The sequence below is a fragment of the Anas acuta genome, chromosome 12, assembly GCF_963932015.1.
Source record: "Anas acuta chromosome 12, bAnaAcu1.1, whole genome shotgun sequence".
Taxonomy (NCBI): domain Eukaryota; kingdom Metazoa; phylum Chordata; class Aves; order Anseriformes; family Anatidae; genus Anas; species Anas acuta.
Window position 1 is genome coordinate 11,573,428 of NC_088990.1, and position 23,748 is coordinate 11,597,175.

The 23,748-nt window shown below is 44.9% G+C and overlaps 1 protein-coding gene across 18 annotated transcripts in view; it reads right to left on the minus strand.

The window, feature by feature from the left end:
- MYO9A (myosin IXA) overlaps positions 1-23,748 on the minus strand; it is a 192,915-nt gene that overhangs the window by 12,196 nt on the left and 156,971 nt on the right. For 9 of the 18 annotated variants that reach the window (XM_068695727.1, XM_068695738.1, XM_068695739.1 and 6 more), the window contains 16 exons: positions 20,967-21,047; positions 19,747-19,857; positions 18,327-18,449; positions 17,846-17,995; positions 17,280-17,590; positions 14,644-16,302; positions 13,280-13,361; positions 12,513-12,728; positions 6,634-6,746; positions 6,048-6,205; positions 4,730-4,953; positions 4,119-4,235; positions 3,237-3,428; positions 2,677-2,724; positions 1,843-1,954; positions 901-962 (listed from right to left, as the gene is read on the minus strand). In XM_068695727.1, the coding sequence (XP_068551828.1) occupies positions 901-962; positions 1,843-1,954; positions 2,677-2,724; positions 3,237-3,428; positions 4,119-4,235; positions 4,730-4,953; positions 6,048-6,205; positions 6,634-6,746; positions 12,513-12,728; positions 13,280-13,361; positions 14,644-16,302; positions 17,280-17,590; positions 17,846-17,995; positions 18,327-18,449; positions 19,747-19,857; positions 20,967-21,047 (3,759 nt within the window). The remainder of the gene's footprint in view (positions 1-900; positions 963-1,842; positions 1,955-2,676; positions 2,725-3,236; positions 3,429-4,118; positions 4,236-4,729; positions 4,954-6,047; positions 6,206-6,633; positions 6,747-12,512; positions 12,729-13,279; positions 13,362-14,643; positions 16,303-17,279; positions 17,591-17,845; positions 17,996-18,326; positions 18,450-19,746; positions 19,858-20,966; positions 21,048-23,748) is intronic. The other 9 variants (XM_068695736.1, XM_068695728.1, XM_068695734.1 and 6 more) reach the window with 8 other exon arrangements.

A 23,748-nucleotide genomic window follows, 5' to 3' on the forward strand; every position in this document is an offset into this window, starting at 1 on the left:
TTATCCTGCCTGCATTATTATTTTGGGGGCATATGCAGCACAAAATAAACTATTCAAAACAAAAAAAGAAAGCTTGATGACTCATTGTTAGCTGGGGTGACCTGCTGCATTCATTCACTGTCAAACATATCCTTGAATGCGGTAAACAATACTTAATTCACCTCTAATGAGCAGAGTAAGTGCTTCAGCACCATCCACCCACCCTTCTCCTCTTGCTGTCCTCATCCTCAGCTGCAGTGCCGTGGCTGTTTGGGGACTGTGCAGGGAGCCCTATCAGGGAGCAGCAGGGTGAAGAACAACCTGTATTTTTGCCTTTTGTACTGGGAACAAATGCTTCAGCCTTGCAAAACCAGGGCTGCGGGTGCTGTAGCGGGTTATGCTTCTGGCTGTGGATTGCAAGAACCCCACCGGCCGCATCCTGACCTTCTACGAATAAACATAAAATCATGGCAGCCAAAACTGCAGCACTACAGAACGAAAAAAAATGCGTGCCATGAAATGCGCTGGACATTGAGAGTTCTCTGTGTAGCACTGACTGTTCAAAAATGTTACCTTTTGATACCAATCACATTTTGAAGTACTCGAAAGCTATAAAATGAGGCAGCTTTCAATTATTCAGCATGGTTACAAGCCAGGAACATCACTGCAAGAGGTGTTGCATGACTGGGCAGATGTCTATCTTGATGCATCTCTGTACTACTACTGAAATACAAGCAGTCACAAAAGCAGTGGTTGGAGAAACCTCCAGGGAGCTCCAGCTCAACCTTCTCTCGATGAAGGGTTATTGCAAGCATTGTACCAAGTTCTGTGCTCATACGCATTTGTTAAAAAAGACTAAAAAAGATTGAGATGAGAGTCAGAGAGGTATTTAATGAGAGAAAAGGAATGAGAAAAACTTACCTTTTTGGAGCACTTGGTCGTGGTTTTAAGACAGCACTTCTTGTGACAAGCATATTTACATACTACAACAAAGAAAAAATAGTTTTTAATAATTCAAAACTTCAGACCTCTGCACAAATATGAATTAAGTAGCTCTTCTTAGGATTTGTGCATGTCGAAAGCATGTTGAATTTGCATTCTTCAAATTAAAAAAAAAAAAGAAAAAGAAGCCTTTAATTTTAAAGGCCCTATATTTAAGTCTCTGAAATGTTAAAAAAAAAAAAACACACAACCTGACAGATCAACTCAGAAAATAGCCCATGAGTCACTCTGAGCTATCAGACATGGATATAACTCAGAGGTTGGAAAGAGCACCTAATTTGTATTCTTCCTGCACTGGATACCAGCCTGAAGCACCACAGGGCTGATATTTTCAACTTAATAAGAGAATCATTGAAAAAAATAAAATTAAAAAAAAAAAGTCTCAACCTTGCCTGTTCTTCTTCGACTTTCCTGGGCTCCCCAAAAGTTCAAGTAGCCAGAGGTCAAATGGCCTAAGCCCAGTGACCTTGTGATGGTCATGAGACCCACAGCATCCATCCCACAGGCTGAAGCCATGGGGTACATTTGCCATACCTGCCACAGGCTTTCTTTACCATCCCTTCTGAAAGCACAACTTAAACATGGTTTGAACGGTTTGAAGACTTGGGTTAAGATCCGTTATGCAAAGCCCCCATGCACAGAACTGACCATAATGTAGGTTCTGGAAGGAATGCCAGTATGAACTTACCAGCGGACTTCAGAAATCCTTAAGATCTGTCTCAAAAGCTATTTTAATGTGAAAGATCCCAAATATTTGAGAGAGGGGTTATAGAAAACAGTAGCAAACACCTTTCAGAGCCTCAAATCCCAAGACTGTAACAGAAATACATGGCAAAAAAAAGCCGAATGGAGCATGCTTACATTTACAAACAGAAGCCCTGTCCATTATCCAGATCAAGGAAGAACAATATTCACAGTAGGTGGGGATGCTGTACTGGGTTGCCTTAAAAATGTGCCCATTGTGCTCTTCCACCTGCAATGAAAAAGATTCAGTGGTGAGAAAAAGAGCTGGATGCAGTCTGCTGCAAAACAGGGAGCCCGACATGGCCTGCTCTCCAATGTGGGCTTTTACACAGAACCAGCCTGCTATTTGTGTTCCCTTTTTGGACCAATAACCCCATGGGCTGCTCGGACAAAAATCCAGCCTGCATGGGAAACAAACCTTCTTGCAAGCAGGTTAGAAACCAGCTGCATTTGACTGTGGTTGACAGGTCAACCTCTCCATGTTGAAAAGCTCTTCTACACATCCATGGCCCCTTTTTGCTCTGCATCTTTCCCCGTGCTATTCTATCTTTTAGGCAAAAACTCTATCAGAGATATAAGATATGTGCTAAGTTTACGCAGAAACCCAGAACAACACTTTCTGCTTCATTCCCAGTTCTTCTATAATAATTCCTGACATATTTACTGCCTTGACAGATGTGGGACATGTTTTCAAAGGACAACCTACACCAGTCCTTGATCTGAACAGAAATGCTGATTTACAACCTCTTGCTTTTGCCTACAGCCATTCACAAGCAAAGTAAATCTACCCTGTCCATCTTTCTAGCACATCTTTGCAAGTCTGCACATTCACTGGGCTGGGATGTTCAGATCTCACCATAGGATACATCATGAGCAGGTCTCTTATCACTTGTAATCCTGGCCAAAAGGACATTAATTCTTTAACGCACAGACCCAGAGTGCTCAACTCACCACATCCGCTTCTTTTTTCCTTCTCTTTTTTCGTTCCGTTTTTGGCACCTGGTATTAAAAAGAGTCAAGCATATTTATGGGCAGTTCCCACACGTAAAGCCCGCAGAGGTCCCATATCTAACTTTTTCCACCTCTTTCCAGCCCCATCCTCCAGTGCACCTGCGGCCCCATGAAAACCACTCCAAGAAATGCTCCTACTGCAACCAACCGCCCGGCGTTCAGAAATCCCCTGGCCAACTGTCACCGTCTCCATCTCAGAGCTGGGATTAGCTGCTGCTCTGGCTTGAAGTCCAGCACCTGTGACCTAAAGCTCTCCGATCTCAGGCAAGACACCCAAGGGCACAGCACTGCAGCCGGAGCTGATGCTCAGCCTGCTCAGAAGAAATCCTGTGCAGAGAGCCTGGGGAGGACTCACAGCAGAAGAGCTGGAGAGTGGGATATTTGCTTTCCCTGTTCCACAAGAAACACCATCTCCCAAGCCCAGCCTGAGACCCGGGGGTGGTCCCTGAAGACAGCAAAGAGAGCTCACAAATCTTAAAGGACCTTGAGAAAATGCTGGCTACCTTCACTGCGGTGCAGTCCAGGGGTTTGTACTCTAACATATATTCATCCAGGAAGACTTTGAAGGTATTGACCCAGACTTTCACTGGAGACTCACTCCAGTCCCTCTGTTCAAGCCTCATGGTCTTCTCAAGGATCTGCTCGAATAAGGCGTACAGGTCCTTATAGCGGATGCTTTTCCCATCATCCATCTTTTATAGAAACAGAAGCAAAAAGAAAACGGATTTTTATACACATCAGACTGCCTCTTCTGCTCCAGACAATTATTTTAGCTTGACTGGCTTCCAACTGCTCGGGGAAAATACAATTATGATTAAAAGAAAGAAAAAAATATTTAATGGAGAGCTGTTTCGTGACCTTTGTCAGGGTGGCTTCTCAGCGCACAGAGTATAAGGACAGAAATCTAGGCAGCTGCTGTAAGCCACGTCAAATGACAGACCAAATATTACCACAGAGGGAACTTCTCACGCAATCTGGACAATAAAATGGCTTGGCTCAGCAATCACTGCTAGGATTTGGAGCAGCAGAAGAGCAGAGCACCACATTCCTCAGATGTTCACAACTCACAAATTTAACCCACAGGTTTCCAGACAAGTTGGGTGGCAAATGGGAATTTATTGATTTACTGTCATCTCCCTTTGACTGACAGCAAGCTGTACTGAAGGGACTAGAAATCTCTTCTCAAAGTATACTGAGAACTGGCTAACGAGGAAGCATTAGTCCAAGTTTACAGCTTTGTGGGACTGAATACAAAGGAAAAGCATCTTCCTTTTGGGATAAGGAGACCAGGAATAAGGCTCAGCAACATCTCTACCACCAAGACTCACAGCATCTCATTTCTCCTGGAAGTGGAAGTTCCCACCTGCCGTCCAGGCACTTACCGCTAACGCCGAGGAGTAAAAGCTGAAGATGTTTTGTCGGAATTCCTTCAGCGCTTTCTTGAACACTACATCCACCAGCGTGTCCTTCTTGCTGTCCTCATTATCCAGCTCATTCATCTGGGAAGAAACCAAAGGGTGTTATGCACCGATGTGACTGTGCTGTGGCAGAGCACTGCATTAGGTGGAGCACTACTAAATGAGCAGCTGCTCCACCACGGACAGGTGATGTTAATAACTACGTGTGTCTGCCAGGCGGTTTCTCCTGCGTGCAAACTTAGCACGTAAAAACATGAACGCTTCCCTGGAGCCTTCAGCTTCTGCCCTCTTGGGTCACCCGTTTCTGATGCCACCAGGGGCTGCTCAAAGCAGTGGAAGTACCAAAGCTGCTGTGCTCCCATAAAACAACCGTGCTGTGCATGCACAATGCACCCATCTTCTCTCCCAAGCCTGCCCTGGTGCACACTGTGCACTCTTCACAGTTTTGGGTGTGCACCTAAAGCTCTCCCCTAGGTGGATTATAAATTTCACCTTGTTGCCTTCAAGATAATACTGTTTTGTTGCCTCCATCTGCTCTCTGATGATGTAGCTGGAGCAGCAATGATAGGCATTACCTTTTTCAGGAGAAACTCATCCATGCTTTTCAGGTCGCTAGCACTGGTTATGATCTGCAGGGAGTCATTCTGCCATTGCACGGGCTCCAGAGCCACGTTGCTGATTTTGACGCTGCGCTTGCGTTTCACTTTGGGAGAGGGCTCCTTGTTCTCCTTAAATTCCCTCCGGTAGATTCCTGACAGCTCAGGACTCCGCGGGGGTGTCAGATGGTGAGGACCCAACTCTACGGGTGGTAATTAATAAAGAAGAAAAAGAACAAAATGCAGATTAGTTAACTTGCTCTCTGCCTAACCAAAAATGCTGTAGCAATGATTGTTTGGTATTTGATTTCACTGAAGCTCTGCAATACGTTTTGCTTTTCAGCATCTCCTGAATTAAGTGAGATGAAGCTGTAAGCAATAAAAATGCTTTTTCCCCATGTTCCATGCATGGCGTGAAAGAGAAGTAGGGTTTGTTCTCAGGTAATAATAAAATTCTGTGGCTCCAGATGAATTCTCAGCAAGAAAAAAAAATCTAGTGTCATCTCCCAGAGCTGCACCGGCAGCAAGATGGGAAGGTAGCACAAAGGAAAAATAGTCCTGTCACTAAAATAAGGAGACAGGCTGTGGAATAAACCTGCAGAGGAGAAAAGTACTGTGCAGTGCTTATAGGAAGATTAAATGTCACTTCTCCATTGGTTACTTCCTCTATCAAGAGGGGAAACATCTGCTGGTGTCCAGACGGCTGCCTGGAGGATTAGCTCCACAGTGGAAGATGGAAGGTGCTGGTGACAGCACACAGCTGGCTTCAGGGGGTCATGGAGAAGAGTTTGTCCTCTGTCCTCGTCCCCTGCCTCCCAGAACACAGCAACAATCCCTACTTGTAAAACTTCATAGAAATTTTGAAAGAAATAGTATTTGTTTGGTTTGCCGCATACTATCTTTTCTGAATGTTTTCTGAATTCCTCCAGACCCATTTTGTGCCCTAGCTTCTAACTTCCTGACTGCTGTTTCGTGTTCATGTCACCCATGAAGTCAAGAGAAGTTAAACAGCACGTCCTTTCTTTTTGTGCAGTTTTCCAACTCTTTCTCCTACACCATCCTCAGCTAGACCATATGATCATACATGGTATTCTAATTTACAGGTATCCTAACCCTACAGATAAACAAACTTATCGGTTCTACATCTTAACCTAAGCCACCATACATGGGGCTACACTTAAAGGTAGTGCAGAGCCAGGCTTAAAACAGTCACACATTTTATCTCTGCCATGACAGCAAATGCAATTTCTCTGTCCCTTACACATGTGACCCTGCTGCGTGCTCACCCAGCACTTACCTTCACCAAGCTGCAAGCCAGAAATCATCTCTCTGTTGGGTGCTTCTTGCTCTGCGTACAGCTCCAGCAGCTCAGACTGTGTAGCAAGCTTCTCCCGAGGGGTCTTCTTCTCCCCCTGCTTTCCCTTCACCCAAAATCTCATCTTGGCTCGTTGAGACCTGGAAATAATTTGTGGAAACAACTGCCTTAGCTGGGAAAATGTCCTTCGAGTCAAAACTACCTACAGTGTCCCAGACCTTCACATCCTTTTAGTAGGAGCTAAATCTGCACAACTGCTAACAGGAAAATCAGGCTATTTGTCCCCAGGAAATGCATGAAACTCCAAGTTTTATGTATGCTGTTGGGTGGTTTGGGATGGGACGCCTGGCATATGGCTTCAAAACTTTGTTGTGACATGAACTTTATCACCCTTTCTAACTGGGTGTGTTTGTGGTCACATATGAAGAGATGTGACGAGTAACTCCTTCTGATTTGGGCTGGTTGAGACAAAACCACCAAGCTGGGGACTAGGGCAGCTCAGCAGTGTGAATGAAATCAAAAAGGGCGCGGGGTGGACTCGTCCCCCAGCTCCAGCCATGTTCCATACCTCCCATCCGGGGCCAGGGTCTTCTGCGCGGCCGCCAGCTTCCCGATCTCCCCCTGAGACATGGTTTTATGGAGTTTTGTTTGGCCTTCCCCAGAGGTGAACCGCTGCACCGTCTGTAACAATTCAAGGATGAATCATTCAAAAATGAGACAGTTCTTGGAATTCCAGAACTCCTTAAGCAACAATCAGACATTTCTTCTGTTATGACTGAAATTTCTATTTCTATCTGCCTACAGGTGAAAATCTATGTCCCTGTCGAGCTAGCTGCAGCTCCTTCAACTACAGAAATATTTTAATGGCTTCTAAAACAAAAGGACATTTCTCTTACTCCAATTCTATCTCTAAGTCCAACCTTCCTCATCACCAAGCCCACAGGACTGCTCAGTCACCTTGCCCTGGGCAGCCCAGCTCTCCGGCCGAGAAGAGCCCCGTTAGCTGCGATCGTTAGCCACGCTTAAGTGATTTGTGGTGTTCCCCACCTCAGTCTTGTGGACACATCCCAGCACAGCCTGCCTTCAGCCTTTGTTGGAGACTTTGCAGAAGGAAAAAAATAAATCTTTGTGCCAAGGACACATTAAAATGTACCCTTACGAAATACGAGATTAAGCAGCTTTAATACAAAGGCTCTCTGCCTTTGTCACCTCTTTAAATGCCCTGGGATAATTTTTAAGGGTGACAGGAATTTGCAATAATCAAATGTTAACAGGGTTCCATGAATAATAATATCTACTAAATTCTAAAAATGTGGCTTTAAATTATTCTGCATTACACAATGATAAGTTTTGCACCGTTTCTATTATCTTGCACTCTGTAGGAGACAAGGCAAGCGATGGTGCTTTCCTCTTCTCCCCAGAGGCTGCAGAGGCCACAGCCATGACGCTGTATTTTAATGACTAGCAGCTGCTATCCAAAAAGCGCGTCCCAAGAGGTAGCAAAAATGGAGATGTTACCTTAGTCCCTCTCTTGTCACACACTCACAAAGTCTCCACCACTGTGTTACATGAGCAACGTTTTTTATCTTGGGAAATATTACTAAAATCTCTCTGTTTACCCAGCATGGAGGAGGAAGCCATCCAAAGGCAGCCTGGCAGCGTGCAGCCCAGAAATATTCTTGCTATATATATATATTTTAATACATTTTGGCTCTTGGAAGAGAGCCTTGCAGCACAAGGAAAGCAGGGAATCAGGCTGTATGAAATGATTTGGGAGATCTCTTCTTCAGCTTTCCCTTCACCTAAACGTTTCAGTTTAATGCACCATGCTTTTAAGCATTGCATTTTCCTCCATCAAAAACATTTCATATAAAATTCAGTAAAGTATGGGCGGCAGGGCAGTCACATTTACCACACTTCCTCTCCAATTCTTTATTTTTTACCCCTGTACATCCCTGCCAGCCAGGAGATGGCAGCACACAAGGCAAAACTGCCACTGCAAAAGAAAAAGCTGCTTTCATCAAAGGGTTTCTTATTCCTGTTGTTCTTACATTTAGGTGATGATTACATATAAATTGTGGAGACTTGCAAGGGAAAAAAGGACCTTGAAACCCATGAAAGTGATTTCCATCCAGTGACCCTATTAAAATATTTGCCCCTATGATATCACATCTGTAACGTGCTTTTTAGACAAAACTGAAGGATTTTTTGTTCATATTATTATTAATCAAAACATGCCACAAATCCTGTTCTTCATCAAGTATATCTGTGAGCCAAGGACCAAAGTTAAAATGACTGGGGGTAATTAAACAACTAAGGAATAACTGGATGCCAAGTAATACAAGCAATAATGAAGTACTTGAATACAGAGGCATAATGTACATCGTGATTGCTCTGTGCAGGCGATTCAGCATGTTTTCCTGGAATTGCCTTGGCTTGTCTGGGAGATAAGGGGATGCATTTCAGAGTAGAGAGGGGAAAAAAAATCTTTGAAATTCTGTTGAAAAGGGCTTTTTATAAAGCAAAACGCAGCAGGGACATCACTGCCCGCTGGATGTTAATGGATAGGGTCTGAAAACAGCCCTCGTCTTTACCAGTGTGGAATAAAACCATGGAGAAGAAATGATCCCTGACATCAGAGCATATGACAGGATGGAAGTGGCGCATAGCCTCATCATTAAGACTAAAGATAAAGTTTTGGACTTACTTTCATCACATGAAGATGCCTCAAGGACTGCATGCCTCTCTCTGAAGGCAGGCTTTGTGGGGAGATGAGGCTTCCTACCAGACATCATCTCCCCATCACCCTCTGGCCATTACCACTACAATCTCTCCCTGCTCTGCCCCTATTTTTTATCTATTATAGATCAGTGTTTCCTCTGCTACCACTGCAAACTCTCCAGGATTTGAAAGAAGGACCGAAGGCATTTTTGGCATGAGCCCCTCCTGTTTGAAGGACTCCTCCAAGAAGTTGCGAAGGGCAAGGTCCTCAGCTGGATGGGAAACCTTCTCAGCTCCCAAGACAAGACCTCTTCCATGCAGGGAACACCACAAAGCACCATGTGCGTGCAAACCACGATATCCAGGGGGTCTGTAGTCATCCCATGGAGCAAAAGGGGAACAATTTTTTTTTTTTTTTTTAGCTCTGAAAGAACAAACTGTATTTTGTTTGCCCATGCTAAAAAGAGGCCAAGTGAGATGACTTGTCCCAGCAGGCAGCAGTGCTACGTGCTGTGTTGAAGGGCTTCCTAAAGTGCAACACTGCCTCTGAACAGCCGAGGACAAGAGCTCTTCTTCCATGGCTGGCTCTTCAGGGATGCTTGGGATCAGCTGGTGACAAATGACAGATACTCAGACTGCTGTTAGTCAATTCATGGCTTTAGTACGGAGGTTGGAGCAAAATACATCACCACTTCATTATCCAGGGCCCTCTCTAAGAGCCTTTGCTGAAGGGAAATATATGCAGAAGGTATTTCTGGTGTGGTTTCTTTAACCAAGGCGTTCTTTCTATCAGCTGGAGGGAAGTTCTCCAGGCATAGGTGCAAAACACAACCGCTATTAATATGCACTGACCACAGCCAGGAACTGTTCCTCCCACTTGTACTTGTCTCACTGCAAGGCAGGTACATCCTTGGCCAAAAAGCTTGGGCAACCTTTGAAGGCTTGGTCTCGTCAGGAAGCCCTTTACCCTTAAACACACTTCGGCTCTTTGCAGATAACTGTACCTTAAGCAGCCAATTTATATACTGGTGCACCTTGGACTTCAGCTCTGGCTGAAGATGCTCTGGGCTACCCCGCACTTAGGTCAGGAGCATCAGTCTCCGGTGGGCCTGCAAGTACCAGCTGGTGACACTCAACCATTAACTCGGTGGTCGTGAAACCAAAGGGTCAAACAGCCGGGTTCACACAGCACAGCTGGAGACTCATCACATGCTTAACTTCACAAAGTCGCACTTGATCTCTGTTGTGTGTCCAGCAGCCCTCGGCCATCAAGCAGCACATCAAAAGAGGCTTTTTGGATAGCTGTAGCTGGGGGCAGGAACCCTATGAATAAACTATTCACTAGGAGGGCAATCAGCCTGCGTGTGGTGACTGCCTGGCGCGTCTTCATGTGAGCATCACAAGACACGAGGGATATGGCTACACACACATTCACCTACTTGAACCCAAACCAACATGCACCAGTACTGCTCTATTATAGGCTGCTTCATCATTTGCAACACCCGAGCAGGCTCTGCTAATAAATATGAACAAGCAGCCCTGGATTTTGCTGCTTTAAAGAGCTCTGCCCTACGGGTGTGGCGATCCTAACACAGAGAAGCCACAAGCCAAAGAGCTGGTCCCAAACCTGCAATACAGAATACAGACGGAAACACTGTACATGTGGTCAAGACATACAGACATACGATACCACTGGGCACACAACTTTACGAGCAACATTTGCTAGAAAGCAGAACTCAACCGCACAAGGGGTTGCGTCAAGGCGAAACCGCTGGCTAAGCCTGACCACCAGTTAGAGCTAGTGATGGAGCGCAGAGAAGAGGGATACAGGAGGAGAGACGATACAGTTGGCACCTACTACTACTTGCATGCAGTGAGAGCTGTTAACCCAGGTGAGCAGAGGCCCAGGAGCATCTCTAATGAGTGGGATGAGCCAGGTCCCTCCCAAGGATGGAGATTCCCAAGCGTTAGCCCAGCACCTTTCGCGTCTCAGCAGAGATTGCCAGTGGAAAAGACTTCTACGGCTAAAAAACTAGGGCTTTGTAACAGGGTAGCCTCCAGGAACACAGCATGGCAAAGCCCAGGACTCTTGCCACGTTTTTGAGCTGCTGCTTCCAGCATTTCCAGGGACCAGGTCCATGTGCCATTCAACCAGACAGTGAGACTGTGGCAGAAGGAAGTCCAGATGAAAATGCTGGCATTTAGCATCAATCGTGGATAAGTTTGTTGCCTTCTTGCCAAGGCTCCCTTGGGCTCCTGGCTGCACACACCAAGCATTTACAGAGGGACACGCCAGGCAAGTGTGGCTTTCCTACAGGTCTACAGCTGGTTTTGGACCTACACCTCCAGATTTGGCTTCCTGTTCCTCCCTATTTTTTTTCCCCATCTTAATGGAGTCTTTGGTTCTTTTGTGTAGGGGGCTTGAACATTTTATTTCTCATTTTGTCCTCAAACACGTGTCTTAAGTGAAAGTAAAGGTGTAGGATAGGAGGCACTGCATTTGCATGTGCAAGTTTATTTAAGCTGACTTCTCGTCAAATAGGGGACAAAAAATGAAAGCTGGTCCTGATATTACTCCTCTGTAAAATTCTCCCTTTCCTGTTATAAAAACAGGGAGATGAACTAAAACACAGCCAAGTGAGTTCAGTTCAAAGAGCCACATCTTTCAATCACATTTCTGCCAGATAGCACTTGAAGTATTCCTGGCTCAAAACCCTTGAAAATTTATCATGAGTAACCTTAAAAATTCAGGGAATTTGTGAAACTCTGCTCCTTCCCAGTGAGGAAAAACGTGTTGTTTATAATAAGAACTGCTAACAGAAAAGTCACGAAAAGCCCTCCTTAGCCATCTGCCTTTCTTGCAAAGGCAGATTTTAGGATCACACGAGATATTTGCTGGATCTTTGGCAATGTGAGCACTTACGGCATGAGACACTGCTGTGGGTTTATCCGTACATCTATGTGGACACCTCTGCCACCTCCTGCCACAGAAAAACTGGGAGAGAGGTGGAAGTTACTGTCCTCTTCCACTCCTGAAACCTCTCAGTTCATGGTTTTCTGAACAAAGCTTATCCAGGCTGCCATCTCTCCCTGACAGAACCACTAACATGCTTTTTCTCTCTTTTTTAAAAAACAAACAAACAATCAAACTATGTTTTATTGCCCAATTTACAGGTTTTTGTTTCTCAAAGACAGCATCTGCCAGTGTTACTCCAATAATTGAGGACTGAATAATCATTGGATACCCTAGGTAAGGATACCAAATCAAAAATTATAGGAGGTGCAAGGTTCATATTGTTTTCTTTGTTCTGTTACTTTTTTGTCCAGTGTTTGCCTTGATTTTTTCTATGCATTTCTGTAGATAATTTTGCTAGAGCCAAAGGATCCTAGTGGGATTTTGTAATGGAGGTAATCCTAGTTAAAAAAAAAAAAACAAACAAGGTAGCTGTGCAATGAGTTGCAATGCTACCTAAAACTTATGGAAACCATGGAAGCTTCTCTTAAATCATGCCAGCAAACATCCCCATGGCTGACAGAAATTCAAATAATTTCCCTTTCTGTTTTGTACTCATTTCTGCTGTGTTCTCCGAGTTTACCCATCTACAACATCTGTGTGAGTGGGAGAAGAAGCAGTGTAGGATCCGTGCAGCTAAGGTTAGCAAAGAAACGCTCCCGCAGATCTGCTTGCTCCCTTTTTTTTCCAGCCCCAACACGTTGGAAAATTACCATTTCGGAGTCACTGTAACAGGCCTGCCCGAGCCGGGCTGCAGGCCCTGTCTCAGGATGAGGAGGTTGGTCAGAGGAGAGAAGGAACTCAAAATTGCCATCGTAATCATCTTCCTCCGTATCCCCCTCCCCATCAGCAAAAGTACCTCTAGTCAAGAAATCGGAGCGCGTCCGCGCCATGCGGGCTTTCTTTTTATGGGTCGGTCTGGGAACCTGCTTGACCAAATGATAAAACATAACAACAACAACAAAAAAAAAGGTTTTAAAAATAAAAGGAGATTCTATAAAAGGAGATTCTACCAGTGTTTGGCATCATAGCATAGCTCAAGTACAGCCTTACAACAACGCTGAGTAACACTGCACTCCACAGAGGACACACACTATTACATGTAGTGCAAAAACAACCAGGAAAACAAAAGCCAAGACAGCACGGAGAAAATGGGACAATAATGGATGTTACTAAAATGGACATTAAAGCAAACAAGACAAGACTGCGTACTACAGTGTTTGCCATCAGGACTGCAAGATCCTTTTCATCCAGAGCAATTCTGTGCTGCTACACATTAATGCTACGGGGGCTTTTTTCAAGAGAAGGTGTGAAAGTTGCCTTAGTGTGACATCCCCCCCATCCCCAAGAGCCCTGCGCAACCCTTGTGCTTTATATTTCTCTTCTCCAAAGCACTTGAGGGAAAGCTGGCAGAATAAGGGTTTGGGATTTTTTTTTCCCCTTTTCAATTAAAAGAGAAAATAAGAAAACTGCAACTTACCTCTCCTCTGCCAGACCCAGGCATCTTAAATGGCTTCCTAGTTAGCTCACCCTTGGGAAGGCATTGATGACTTGCTTCCCTGCTGAAAGGCAACAAAACAGAGACGTTTCATTTTCTCTAAAAGCTTTCCCACCGCGCCAGCCCAGCTCTCAGCAACATAGAAGTAGGCAGCCCGAGCAATCAAGAAGAAATCACTGTTTGAGGTCACAGGTTTTCAGAACCGCTTCAAATTCTTCAGGATTTGACTTAATACCAAAGGGCAAGAAGATATGAATTTCTTCTTGCCAGAGCTGCACTCTACCCTTCACAGTGGTTACTGATGGTATTTTTCCAGTTCTGTATTCTGAAAAGTGATTGCTCTGTTGGAACATTAAAATTTTTAAGTTCCAGGAAAACTAAAGATGAGGATTTTTGATATATTTTTCCTTTTTCTCTTGCTTGTTCTGTGCATTAACAAGGAAAAAGAAACTGAAAGGAGCATGGGGAGAAGACTGTTCTCAAATACTTACTTCCAAAGCAATTCTCTGGGACCTCCTGCAGATTTCAACTAAACTGGCTCAGAAGGAGAGCATCCTCACTTTGCATCTAACACAGCATTCAAAAACATTCCCAATTTAACTTGCTCTTTGCTCAGCTCACTCTTTCTGCCACCATTTCTGAACAAAACTCTACCATGTCCATGGGTGAGGGCTCCATAAAGCCCTCCACTGCCTTCCTGCTCATGGGATGCTGCAGGCTCTATCGGGGATAAAGGAGTATTTTTATTGACCGTTAAAGACTACTAAGCCCATTACATGTGTAACTTTTTATGCAAGTGATACACTGGCAAAGTGCATCCACATCCTAAACTCCCTTTGGGCAGTTGCTGTTTTTTCTCAGCAATAGTATAATCACCTTTGCTGATTATTTTAATTCTACAATTAGCAAGAAAAATCCAGAAATATTCTTACTTGTCTAGTCATTCCTGCTCTGGCCACCCAAAAAATCTTTTGCTCTTTTGATTTTTTCCTTTCAATTTTTTACCTTTCAAAAGAAACCCATATCACTGTTCATACTTAGGGTAAATGAAACAAGTGTCAACTCTCTCTTGCTATTAACACCTTTCACCTGCTAATAGCTATGATTATCTCCCCTGGCTTATATAATGCCCAACACATGGAAGACTTAGAAATAGCATTTCAAGCTCTTTTTCTTCGTCCCCTGATTTCTGCCCACTCACTGTTTTAAGATCAAAAAATCTGACCCTGGTCTGTTTCAACAGCTTTTTTTTTTTTTTTTTTTTTCCAATCTCCAGACCACATTCTGCCAGAGACCACTTTACCCAACAAAGGCCTACAAGGAAATCCCATCATATTTTTACTCACTGGAGGCCGAAGGGATTATCTTTCGGTGTGAAGAACATGCTGCTTGCCCTCGTCTCCTCGGTGGCCTGGTGTGGCGCTCGGGGCTGCCGGAGGCGCTCTGTCCTAGAGAAAGGGCTGCCCGGGACATCCCTGGGGTCGGGAGCCAGCCTGGAGCTGCACCGTGACTCCAGCGCCGTCCCCGCCTGACCTTCCCTTCGCTCCATGAACATGCTGACAGGCCTGTCTTTGGCAGCACCGTGGGCTGGAGAGCCTCCCCTGTTCCCAACGGTGAGACCTTTGATGTCCACTGATGAGGTTGGCGTTCCAGCTGTGGTCGTGCCCTGGGGATGCAGGATGAGGGCCGACTGAGGCCGGCTGTCTGCTTTTTTGGATGGTTTCAAAGTGGGGTCCTTTGTTCTGCTCAGCTCAGCCCTCTGCAAAGCCTCCACACGGCCTTGCTTCTCGAGCTGCTCGAAGGCTTTGCGCTGTCTCTCCAGAATTTCCTTCTGCTGACGGATCTGCTCCATCATCTCCCTCTCGTTTTGCAGCTGAAGTTGCTTTTGTCGTTCTTCCTTCTCCACATTGAGCTTCTCCAGTCTCTTGATAACAGAGTCTGGAGAATGGGTCTGAGTCGCAGCAGCTGTCCCACGTTCCTCTCTCTTGGCAGAAGACTTTTCTCCTTCCTCCCTTCCCAAGGCTTTGCCCTGGTCTTGCTCAGAGTCCTTCCTGATCTCTGAGAACGTAACTGTTTTCTCCTCTCTTTCCGCTGCTTTATTCCTCAAGTTATTCTCCACCAGTGACTGCTTTACCTTCATGTTGTCCTGTGGTGGAATGTAGAAAGTAGGTAGGTTACTAGAAAGGAAAGTTTCTCTTGGATGCGTCTTGTACAGATAATTCTGGGGGTCACAGACCACCTGCTCCTTTGCAGTGTGGTTATCGGGCAGCTCAGAGTCTGAAAGCATCCTTCTGCAACTGGATAAATTGCTGTTCACATCAGCTGTGCAGAAAGACTTGTCCTGCAGATGGGGCTGGGGACTGCTAGGCACAGAGTCCTGCGTCTCAGGGGAAAATGACTGCACATCTTGCTCATCTAAAACTAAGGAAACAAGTTTACTTGGGGTATCTTCACAGCTTAACATCTCTAAGCTCCCTTGAGAGCTTTCACTCTCCGGGGTTCCCTGAGGGGAATGAAGTGCCTCTGATACCAGCTCGGTAGACCATCGTCGCTCTTCTGAAGGCGACAGCCCTCCGGTGGACCGGACCTTAAGCAATTCCAAGCTGAATTTTGCCTGTTCCAGCTCACGCATTCTCCGGCTTTCTCTTTTTGCACGAACGACTTTCTTCTGGTTAAGATCCTCCAGTGACTTGGGTCTCTCTCTCACAATTACTTCCTCTTCAGTGTCCATACCACTCTGGCTACTGGCTCTCTCATGCCTTTTGTACAATAAATTTGCAGAAGTGTCCAGTGGATCCACATGATTCACACGATTATTCTCCATCAGTGATTTATGTTCCTCTACAGCTCTCACTCTCTCTTCAAATGAGCCATCCTCCCACTTGGATGGGTCGGAGCCCTTAATTTCCAAAGCACCCTCTGCCTCCAGTCCATCCTCTTCACTAATTGACAGGCCATTCTCCAGCTGCATCTCTTTTAACCTCTGCTCTTTCAAAGCTCTAAACCTGCAAGAAAGCAGAAAAGCAGCACATTGTAACCCCATGCCCATAAACATTGTTCCAAGGCACCACACCGGGGGCATCTCATCACCACCATCTCACCACCATCAGCATTTCGAAAAATCCTCCTCGCCAGTCAGGTGCAAGATGATGCAAGTTCATGGTCAATGCACCAAGTGCACTTTCAGTCTTCTCTTTTGCCATCTCACCTACTCAAGAATTGCACCAACGCACCTGAAAGTTTCTCCTGTGCCGATGACAGCAGTTCCAGACTTCATCCCTGGTGTAGACAGTTTGTAAGCCAGGAAACCGTAACACATTGCATCACCTTGGCTTCCTCATCTTCACCATCATGCCTGGGATGCCTCTGGCACAGCTGACAGGCACTCGTACCCTGCACTAAGAGCTATTTCCAGCTCCCAATTCTTTGTCAGTCATTCCACACCTTACAGGCAGCGCTTCCTGAGAGTGAACCAAGACCTGCCCTACAGCCAGTGAGCCAAGGCATGGCTGCAAATGTTTTTCTTCTCGCAGCAGCTGGCTCGAGTAACTCCTGTCCCTGCTTCTGCCCTCACCCCACTTGCTGACTGATTGTCTGTGAGACAGTGCAGCAACCAGATTGGCAGCCAATCTGAGTTAAAAATAGGCTACTTAAACTGGTGCTGCTGCCAAGAAAAAAAAAACAACTCACAAGTATTTATGTCCTCGGCTTTCCACTGCCTACGTGCTCTAACCTGAAATAGGCTCTGCTTATTCTAAGAGTAGGATGTGCAGCTAACTGAACTCCTCTGTTAGAAAGCGTGGACGAGTGAAGGATTAGGGCAGGTCGGGACAGTGTCAGCGATGCTATGAAGGGACACCATCAGCTGTAAGTCACAGTGGTCTGAGCAGTCCCAGAATTCACATCGACCATACTTCTCCCCACTGGGCACTATCAGAAAGTACTTCTTTATTTTATTCATTTATTTTAAGATCAACGTTACCTTTGTCGTGCTAAGTATCCTCTGCACGCTGCTTGCAAACTGATGATTTTGCTTCTGCTGGCTCTGTAAAGCCGCTTTGCGCAGTGCCCTCGCCAGGCTGCCTGGATGCTGGTGGCTGCATCGTGCCTCCGCTTCGAGTGCTCCCGCCAGCAGCTCTGGATGAGGTGAGCAGCAAACTGCATCTGCAGAAACCTCCGCCTCTCCACGAAGCCTCGCCAGTGGGTCTGGAGCACAACTGCGGCTTTGCTGAGTACCAGGGGGTCTGGGGATGGTTCGCCTTGCTTTCGGCTCTGGTAACTACGCCAGAATCTCTGCAAACACAGCAGGCAGCTCCTTGAAACATGAATGATTTGGGAACTGGAGAGCACCTGCCTCTATGCAAGCTTTCCAGCTCGGTCTCTCCCATGACCAAATTACCACCCTTCTAGGAGTCCAACCCTGATGGCAAGCTCCTTCCTAGCAGAGGGGAACTGATTTTAGGCCTCAGATACTCCAGCTACAGCCAGAGCTGCATCTACAAGACTTACAGATTGTAATTAGTGATGAAATTAGGCACCACCACCTACCTGTATGATTACTGCCGCTTGCCTTAAGCTCAGGAACTGCCTCCTGCAGAGCATGCTGCGGAACCAGCGCTGCAGCAGTGTGATCCTGCGCAGTACCTCCTGATGGAGCAGGTCCTGCAGAAGCTGCCGCTCTCGCTCCTTCACAAAAACCTGCAGAAAAAAAAAACCACACATCAGTCATGAATTACAAAGCCTCTGCATTCCCCTCTGGGGAGGCAAAATGATAACAACAATCATCTGTCTGCACACAGATGAGTTTTAAAGGCTACCTTGTTATAACCTGACCACTGTGGCTTGGTCAGAAGAAAACAACAATGTTCCTTGCTATTTTGTGTTAACAGTATTCAAAGCATCAACTAAGTTATTGGCTTTTTGCAAACAGAAGAAAATTACTTTCATTAGTTAAAAACATATATGAAGATGTTAATATAACTGTGCACAAATGCAGGTGTATCTTTATCTTAAACAGATAAAAATTTACCATGGTTCTTCCAACTTGGTAATTGTCTGGATTGAGTTTTATTTTCCTGAAGAAGTCATGGATATTGTGCTTAGATGGGCTGATTCCTTGTGGCAGAAGGACATGAAAATGGTTCACAAAATCCTGAGGAAAAAAAAAAAAAACAACAAGATTGGATTAAATGGGATGGGTACTGCTGTGTCACCTTTTTGCATAAGCAGCTTGGATTTGCTCCACTGGCCACATGAAAAAGGATCTGTCAAGGAGCAGAAGGACAGATAGCATTTTACGGACTGGAAAACACCGAGTTTCCTCCATTTGTGGTTCAAAATTGCATGGAAAACACATCAAAGAAGAGGCCCAGGAACATTCAAATGTCATCCAGTGTGGGAGGAGAGACCCTGCACAATCTGCAGAGGTCATTTTGAGCAAAAATGCTACAAATCCTTAGGAATGGCCACTACAAAAGGGAGTTACCATAATCTGCAATGCATCACAAGGAAGAGGTTGCTTCAATCACTGTTGCTGTGAGGACTCAGAGAGCAGAGGTATCAGACGAGTGATCCTCCCAAGTAAGGTTGGGATTCATTCTTATGGCAAAAAAAAAACACCCTAAGCAGTCCTGCTTTCTTAACAGCTGCTGCACGGACATGACATCTGGCCGAAAGCAGCTGCCAGCAGGAAACAAATCAGCAACAGCAAATCATGAAAGAACTGACATGTGCACAAAAGCTGGCAAAAATATGGAAAAGCAAAAAAAAAAAGAGAGAGAAAAGCTGGATAACTCCTGAGTGATTTAGTGATTTAGAGGATCCCCATCAGCCTCCTGATGGGACGCAGCCAGTGGCAAAACAACAGGGAGAATGCTGCTCCCAAAGAAACGAGCACCGAAAAGCAGCTCAATGGCCAACGGTAGGCTTAAACATAAGAGAAGGGACTTTGTCATTTGTCTGGGTCACACTGAGGAGGTGTCTCCCACAAAGCATTCATAAAGCTTTTAACGTTGATCTAAAGGAACCCATATCTTAACTCTTACATTTTGTTGACCTGGCCTGTTACAGCTCAGACAGGGATCAGCCATCATTAGTCTGAACTTCTCATTATCACTCTGAAGGGATATAGATTTGTCTAAGTGATTTTGCATACATTATGAAAAAATACTGCATGCATTATGAAAAAAATATTGCTTTTGTTCAAAAACCATGAAGTTATCTGCAGAAGGACTTGCAGCCTTTGGTCTAGAGCAGCTTGCAATAACTCAGGCGTAGCAAAACAGCCCACGACTACTCCCTTCCCAACGTCATCCAATTACATCCACTGCCTTGCACAAGCCATAAATTCATTACTTTGTAAAACACAAATATACTTACAAGCTAGCAACACTCAGACAACTGTGATAATGATGATAAAAGTGGTGAAAGACTGAAAATGTTTAGCCAACCTGGAAAGAGTATTTGCAGCTGTATCCTGACTGGCGAATCCGAACAGTCTCCAGCATGCCCGTGTACCGCAGCTGCCTGAGCACCAGGCTATCGCTGAACCGCAGGGGCAGCTGGAAGGGAAAAAATATTTACAGCCAATATTTCCTTGAACTCCAAGCACTTGGTGAAACTTCTAAACATGCAAATGGGTCAATGGTTTCAGCACATGTAACACATCTGCATCACATGCACGTTGGCAACGATGTTGAGAGGGAATGTGGGTTTTCAGGAACCACACTAATACCACCACGGTTAAATCCTCTGTGTTTCCAAAGAGCCATCAGATGGAGACTTTCAAACATCTAATTAGACAGAAAGCTTCCACAAAGGTTTTATGGATCTGCTGAACTGAATAAGAAAGAACTCAACGGCATAGCCAATGAGTAAGGTAAGATTGTGCGTAATGAAACAATCTGCTCGGCATAAAGCTTCTCCTTGTATTTTTAAATGTCTGGGTAAGACTCCAAAGGATTAATGTGAAAAAAAAAATGTTTCTACAACCTTATTTTTAAATTAAGGATCCTTATCCCATGAGATAAATGACTCTCTACATCATATTTCTTGAATTTGGCTTCATCTTTGAATCAGCCTGAATAACATGGCTTATTCTGAAAAAAAATGTGCTTTTACAAATGATTAAAAAAAAAAAAAGGCATTAGAGCTCAGTAGGGGCACAAGTGAATTCACAAGTCTGTAAATTTCTATTACAGGTGGCAGAAGCTTCAGAGGACTCAGAGATTGGTTTATTAAAGATTTTTCATCTAGGTGTTTCTATTACAAGAAAAGACAGTGCACTTTACCAAGAGTGATCCTACACCGAAGTGATAATGTCCATGCTTTCCATTACTAAGGTACAAATATCCTATAAATCCAACTTGATTTTGACTTTCATTTCTTTTTTTTTTTTTTCCTTCAATTAGACGTTTACAAAATATTTTTAAAATTATTTTAAACAGGAGATCAGGAACTAAAGGCCAACTCTAGTCCATTTCACCATGTGCTTCCCAATCCAGTAGCTATGCTGCAGAAGGATCTCTGTTTCCAAAACCTCAAAACACTACAAGTTTGGGTTGTTATCTCCAAACAGTGAGAGAAGGAATCAGTTACGCACGAACAAACACCGAGAGCGGGTTTTGCAATCACATCCTTCACAGCAGTGATCTTACAGGTCAGAGTTTACCTTTTCAGCATTGGATCGAATGCACTTGACAAAATAAGGCTCTGCCTGGCCAAGAGTCTCCATCAGCTTGTTGAGCGATGCCTGCAATAGAGGAGACATCTTCAGTTGGGAAACAGAGAAGGGAACATAAAGAATAATGAAACACCAGGCACTTATGTCAGAAAACAAAACTATGAACAAACGATGAGTAAACCAGGCAGATAGGAAATTGTTCCCTGAAACAAGCATCTCAGATGTGCTACAACTTGGCTGCTTTTGTCTTTGTACCCAACAAATTAGCAACAGGGAAATACAACCCTGTTTGTTCAGGGTTCCTGCAGAAACCAGGATGGCACTCACAGCAGTACACTGTGCAGAAATGTATTTTGAGACCCCCAGTTTGACGTTTCTGAATCTGCCACTGGATCCCAAAGTCACCTCCTGCTCCGTACCAGTAAGCCACATATAAGTATTGAGTGGGAGCTCCAAGATAATGACCGAACCCTTTTGTACCCAATGGTTGCTGATGTCTTTAAAAGACAAAGAGAATTTTCAGCTGTCAAAAATTATTCCACTTTTTAATTCTGAGAACATCATCACTGGCCTAGAAAGAAATTCTCTTAATGATAGTTCTGGAACAGGAAGATGACCTGACTGCTTGCCGAATAACCGCTTTCTAGAGCGTGCCTGATTGAACTCCCATTCTGTCAAATAACTGCATTTATATAGATTTTTAAAGTTGCAAATCCTAAAAAACTTCATAGGCTGCTTTGACATGAAAGTAGTTTCAAAGCTGGCATATTCCTGGCCATACTTGTCTGCTGAAAAATACAGCTGTGATCACTGAGAATCGAGGTTTTGCCAGCTTCCCATTTCTGACACTGAGATTTCATGGCATTTTCATTTCCCTTAATTTCTGTGCGATTATTAAAAGCGTAGACCATGAAAATGAATTGGTATTGGCATCACTACTACATACAACTCCTTCAGTGGGATGTCATCCCAAGTTACGCCTCCGACTTGCAAAAGCGCAACAAAGCACAAGCTCTCTGAAATAACAACACACTGACCGCCTTAGATCAGAGCACACACAGTCACTGAGTCATTCTGCGGCTGGACCGACTCCTTGACTGCATTCTGCAGTTTATTTTTTTTATGTGCTCTGTAAATGCTTTGGATGTCTCTAATTGCAGAGCACTTTACTGATGTGGTATTAATAACGTGCTCCAGAGTTGATTACTCACGGCAATGACCCAATTTTAATAGCATCTAAAACTCAGTTATTTAAAGGGTATTCTGTTGTGTATTTACTATATGCAGCTACAAATTTATGAATATACATGGTCATAAACCTGTGTGCACAAGTGCATAATATTAGCAAGACGCATGTTGTCTAAAGACTGGCTTGCAGAAAGCCTTTTATTCTACTTCTGATCATTTTAAAGCCACCTTTATGGGAAGCCTTTCATGTTAATAAATGTTTGTCTGCATGCGGCATCTGGGGAAGAGGAACTGGCGAAGCACACACGTGTGGTGCAGCTGAGCCCCCGGTGATGCCAAACACCAAGCAGCCCCCTCGCTCCCATCCCGGGGAGGCTGCGATGCCGCAGACCTCAGCGGGTGGGCGCGTTCCCGGATTTCTGCCTGTGGGTGTCTTTTGCGGAAGGTAGATTGGAAAAAAATAAATAATCAATTTCTAGTAAGCAATAACCAGCAGCGACGTACATGGGTGGTGCTGGGAATTGCAGCAGAGCGCGGTGTTTCCATCCCATCAGCAGCCACTGCTGCACCGTGCGTGGCAGATGGTCCCCCCACCGCATGCCCCCCGCCGCCATCTGGCCTGCCCCGAGCACCGGGAATCCGTAAGGCACAGGCGGGGTCCCCGGATTAACTCCCTGCCCTGCTCCTTTGTCCAATGCCTGCAAAACCTCTCCAGCTCACGCTCTTGCACCACTGGGACTCAGCCTCGCAGGGCGCGATTTGTCATTTCTGCATCGCCCTGAGCAAGGGCAGCCTCCTTTTGCCGGGGAAAAAAACACCTGAAAGGCGGGTAACGGGGAAGCCTGTACAAATCCCTGTCCTTCCATTTATTTATTTATGTATTTATTTTACCAAGAAAGCCATCATAGCGTCCACTAAATACAGGCAGCAGTGACTCAGAGCTATTTCGCCTATAGAGCAGTGTAACTTAAGGCATGGTTAAAATCAATACGAGACAGAGCAGCTGCAAGCTCCCTGTCCAGGCATTAGCCACAAGGCAGCATTTATCTGAAAAACAAAACAAAACAAAAACCCCATGATAGGAAACATTTGTATTTCCTGTCTGTGACCCAGTTGCATGCTCTGCAATTTTATTAGCGTGCTCTTGATAAAAAGCTATGTGGCAGGCTTGCACCAGGCTGGTCTCTAGAGAAAATACTTCTCCCTTACGAGTGTTAAATGAAATTAGGGCTGGAGCGCCCAGCATTTTTCTAAAAGGAGAAGCAGGCAGTAACACCAGAAGCCAGCATGCTGCCTCTGACTTAAATATGGTTTCATTCATTTAAATAAAAGAGGATGTGTTGTAGGCACAGCTCCTACGTTGTCAAGTCACTGCTGGGGAACGTCAGAATGCATATTTGCTATTTGAAGGCTCTGCTTTGCTGCACAGGGGAAGGGAGGAATCTTCACGGTGTTCGGAGCTCTGTCATTTTTATGTGCTAGAAAATATACAGGAATCTCAGTCCTGCACCCTGGTGCTTTTCCACATCTCCTTGGAACGATGAATGGGTTTCAGGAAGACATCCTCACTTCAGCTCCCCCA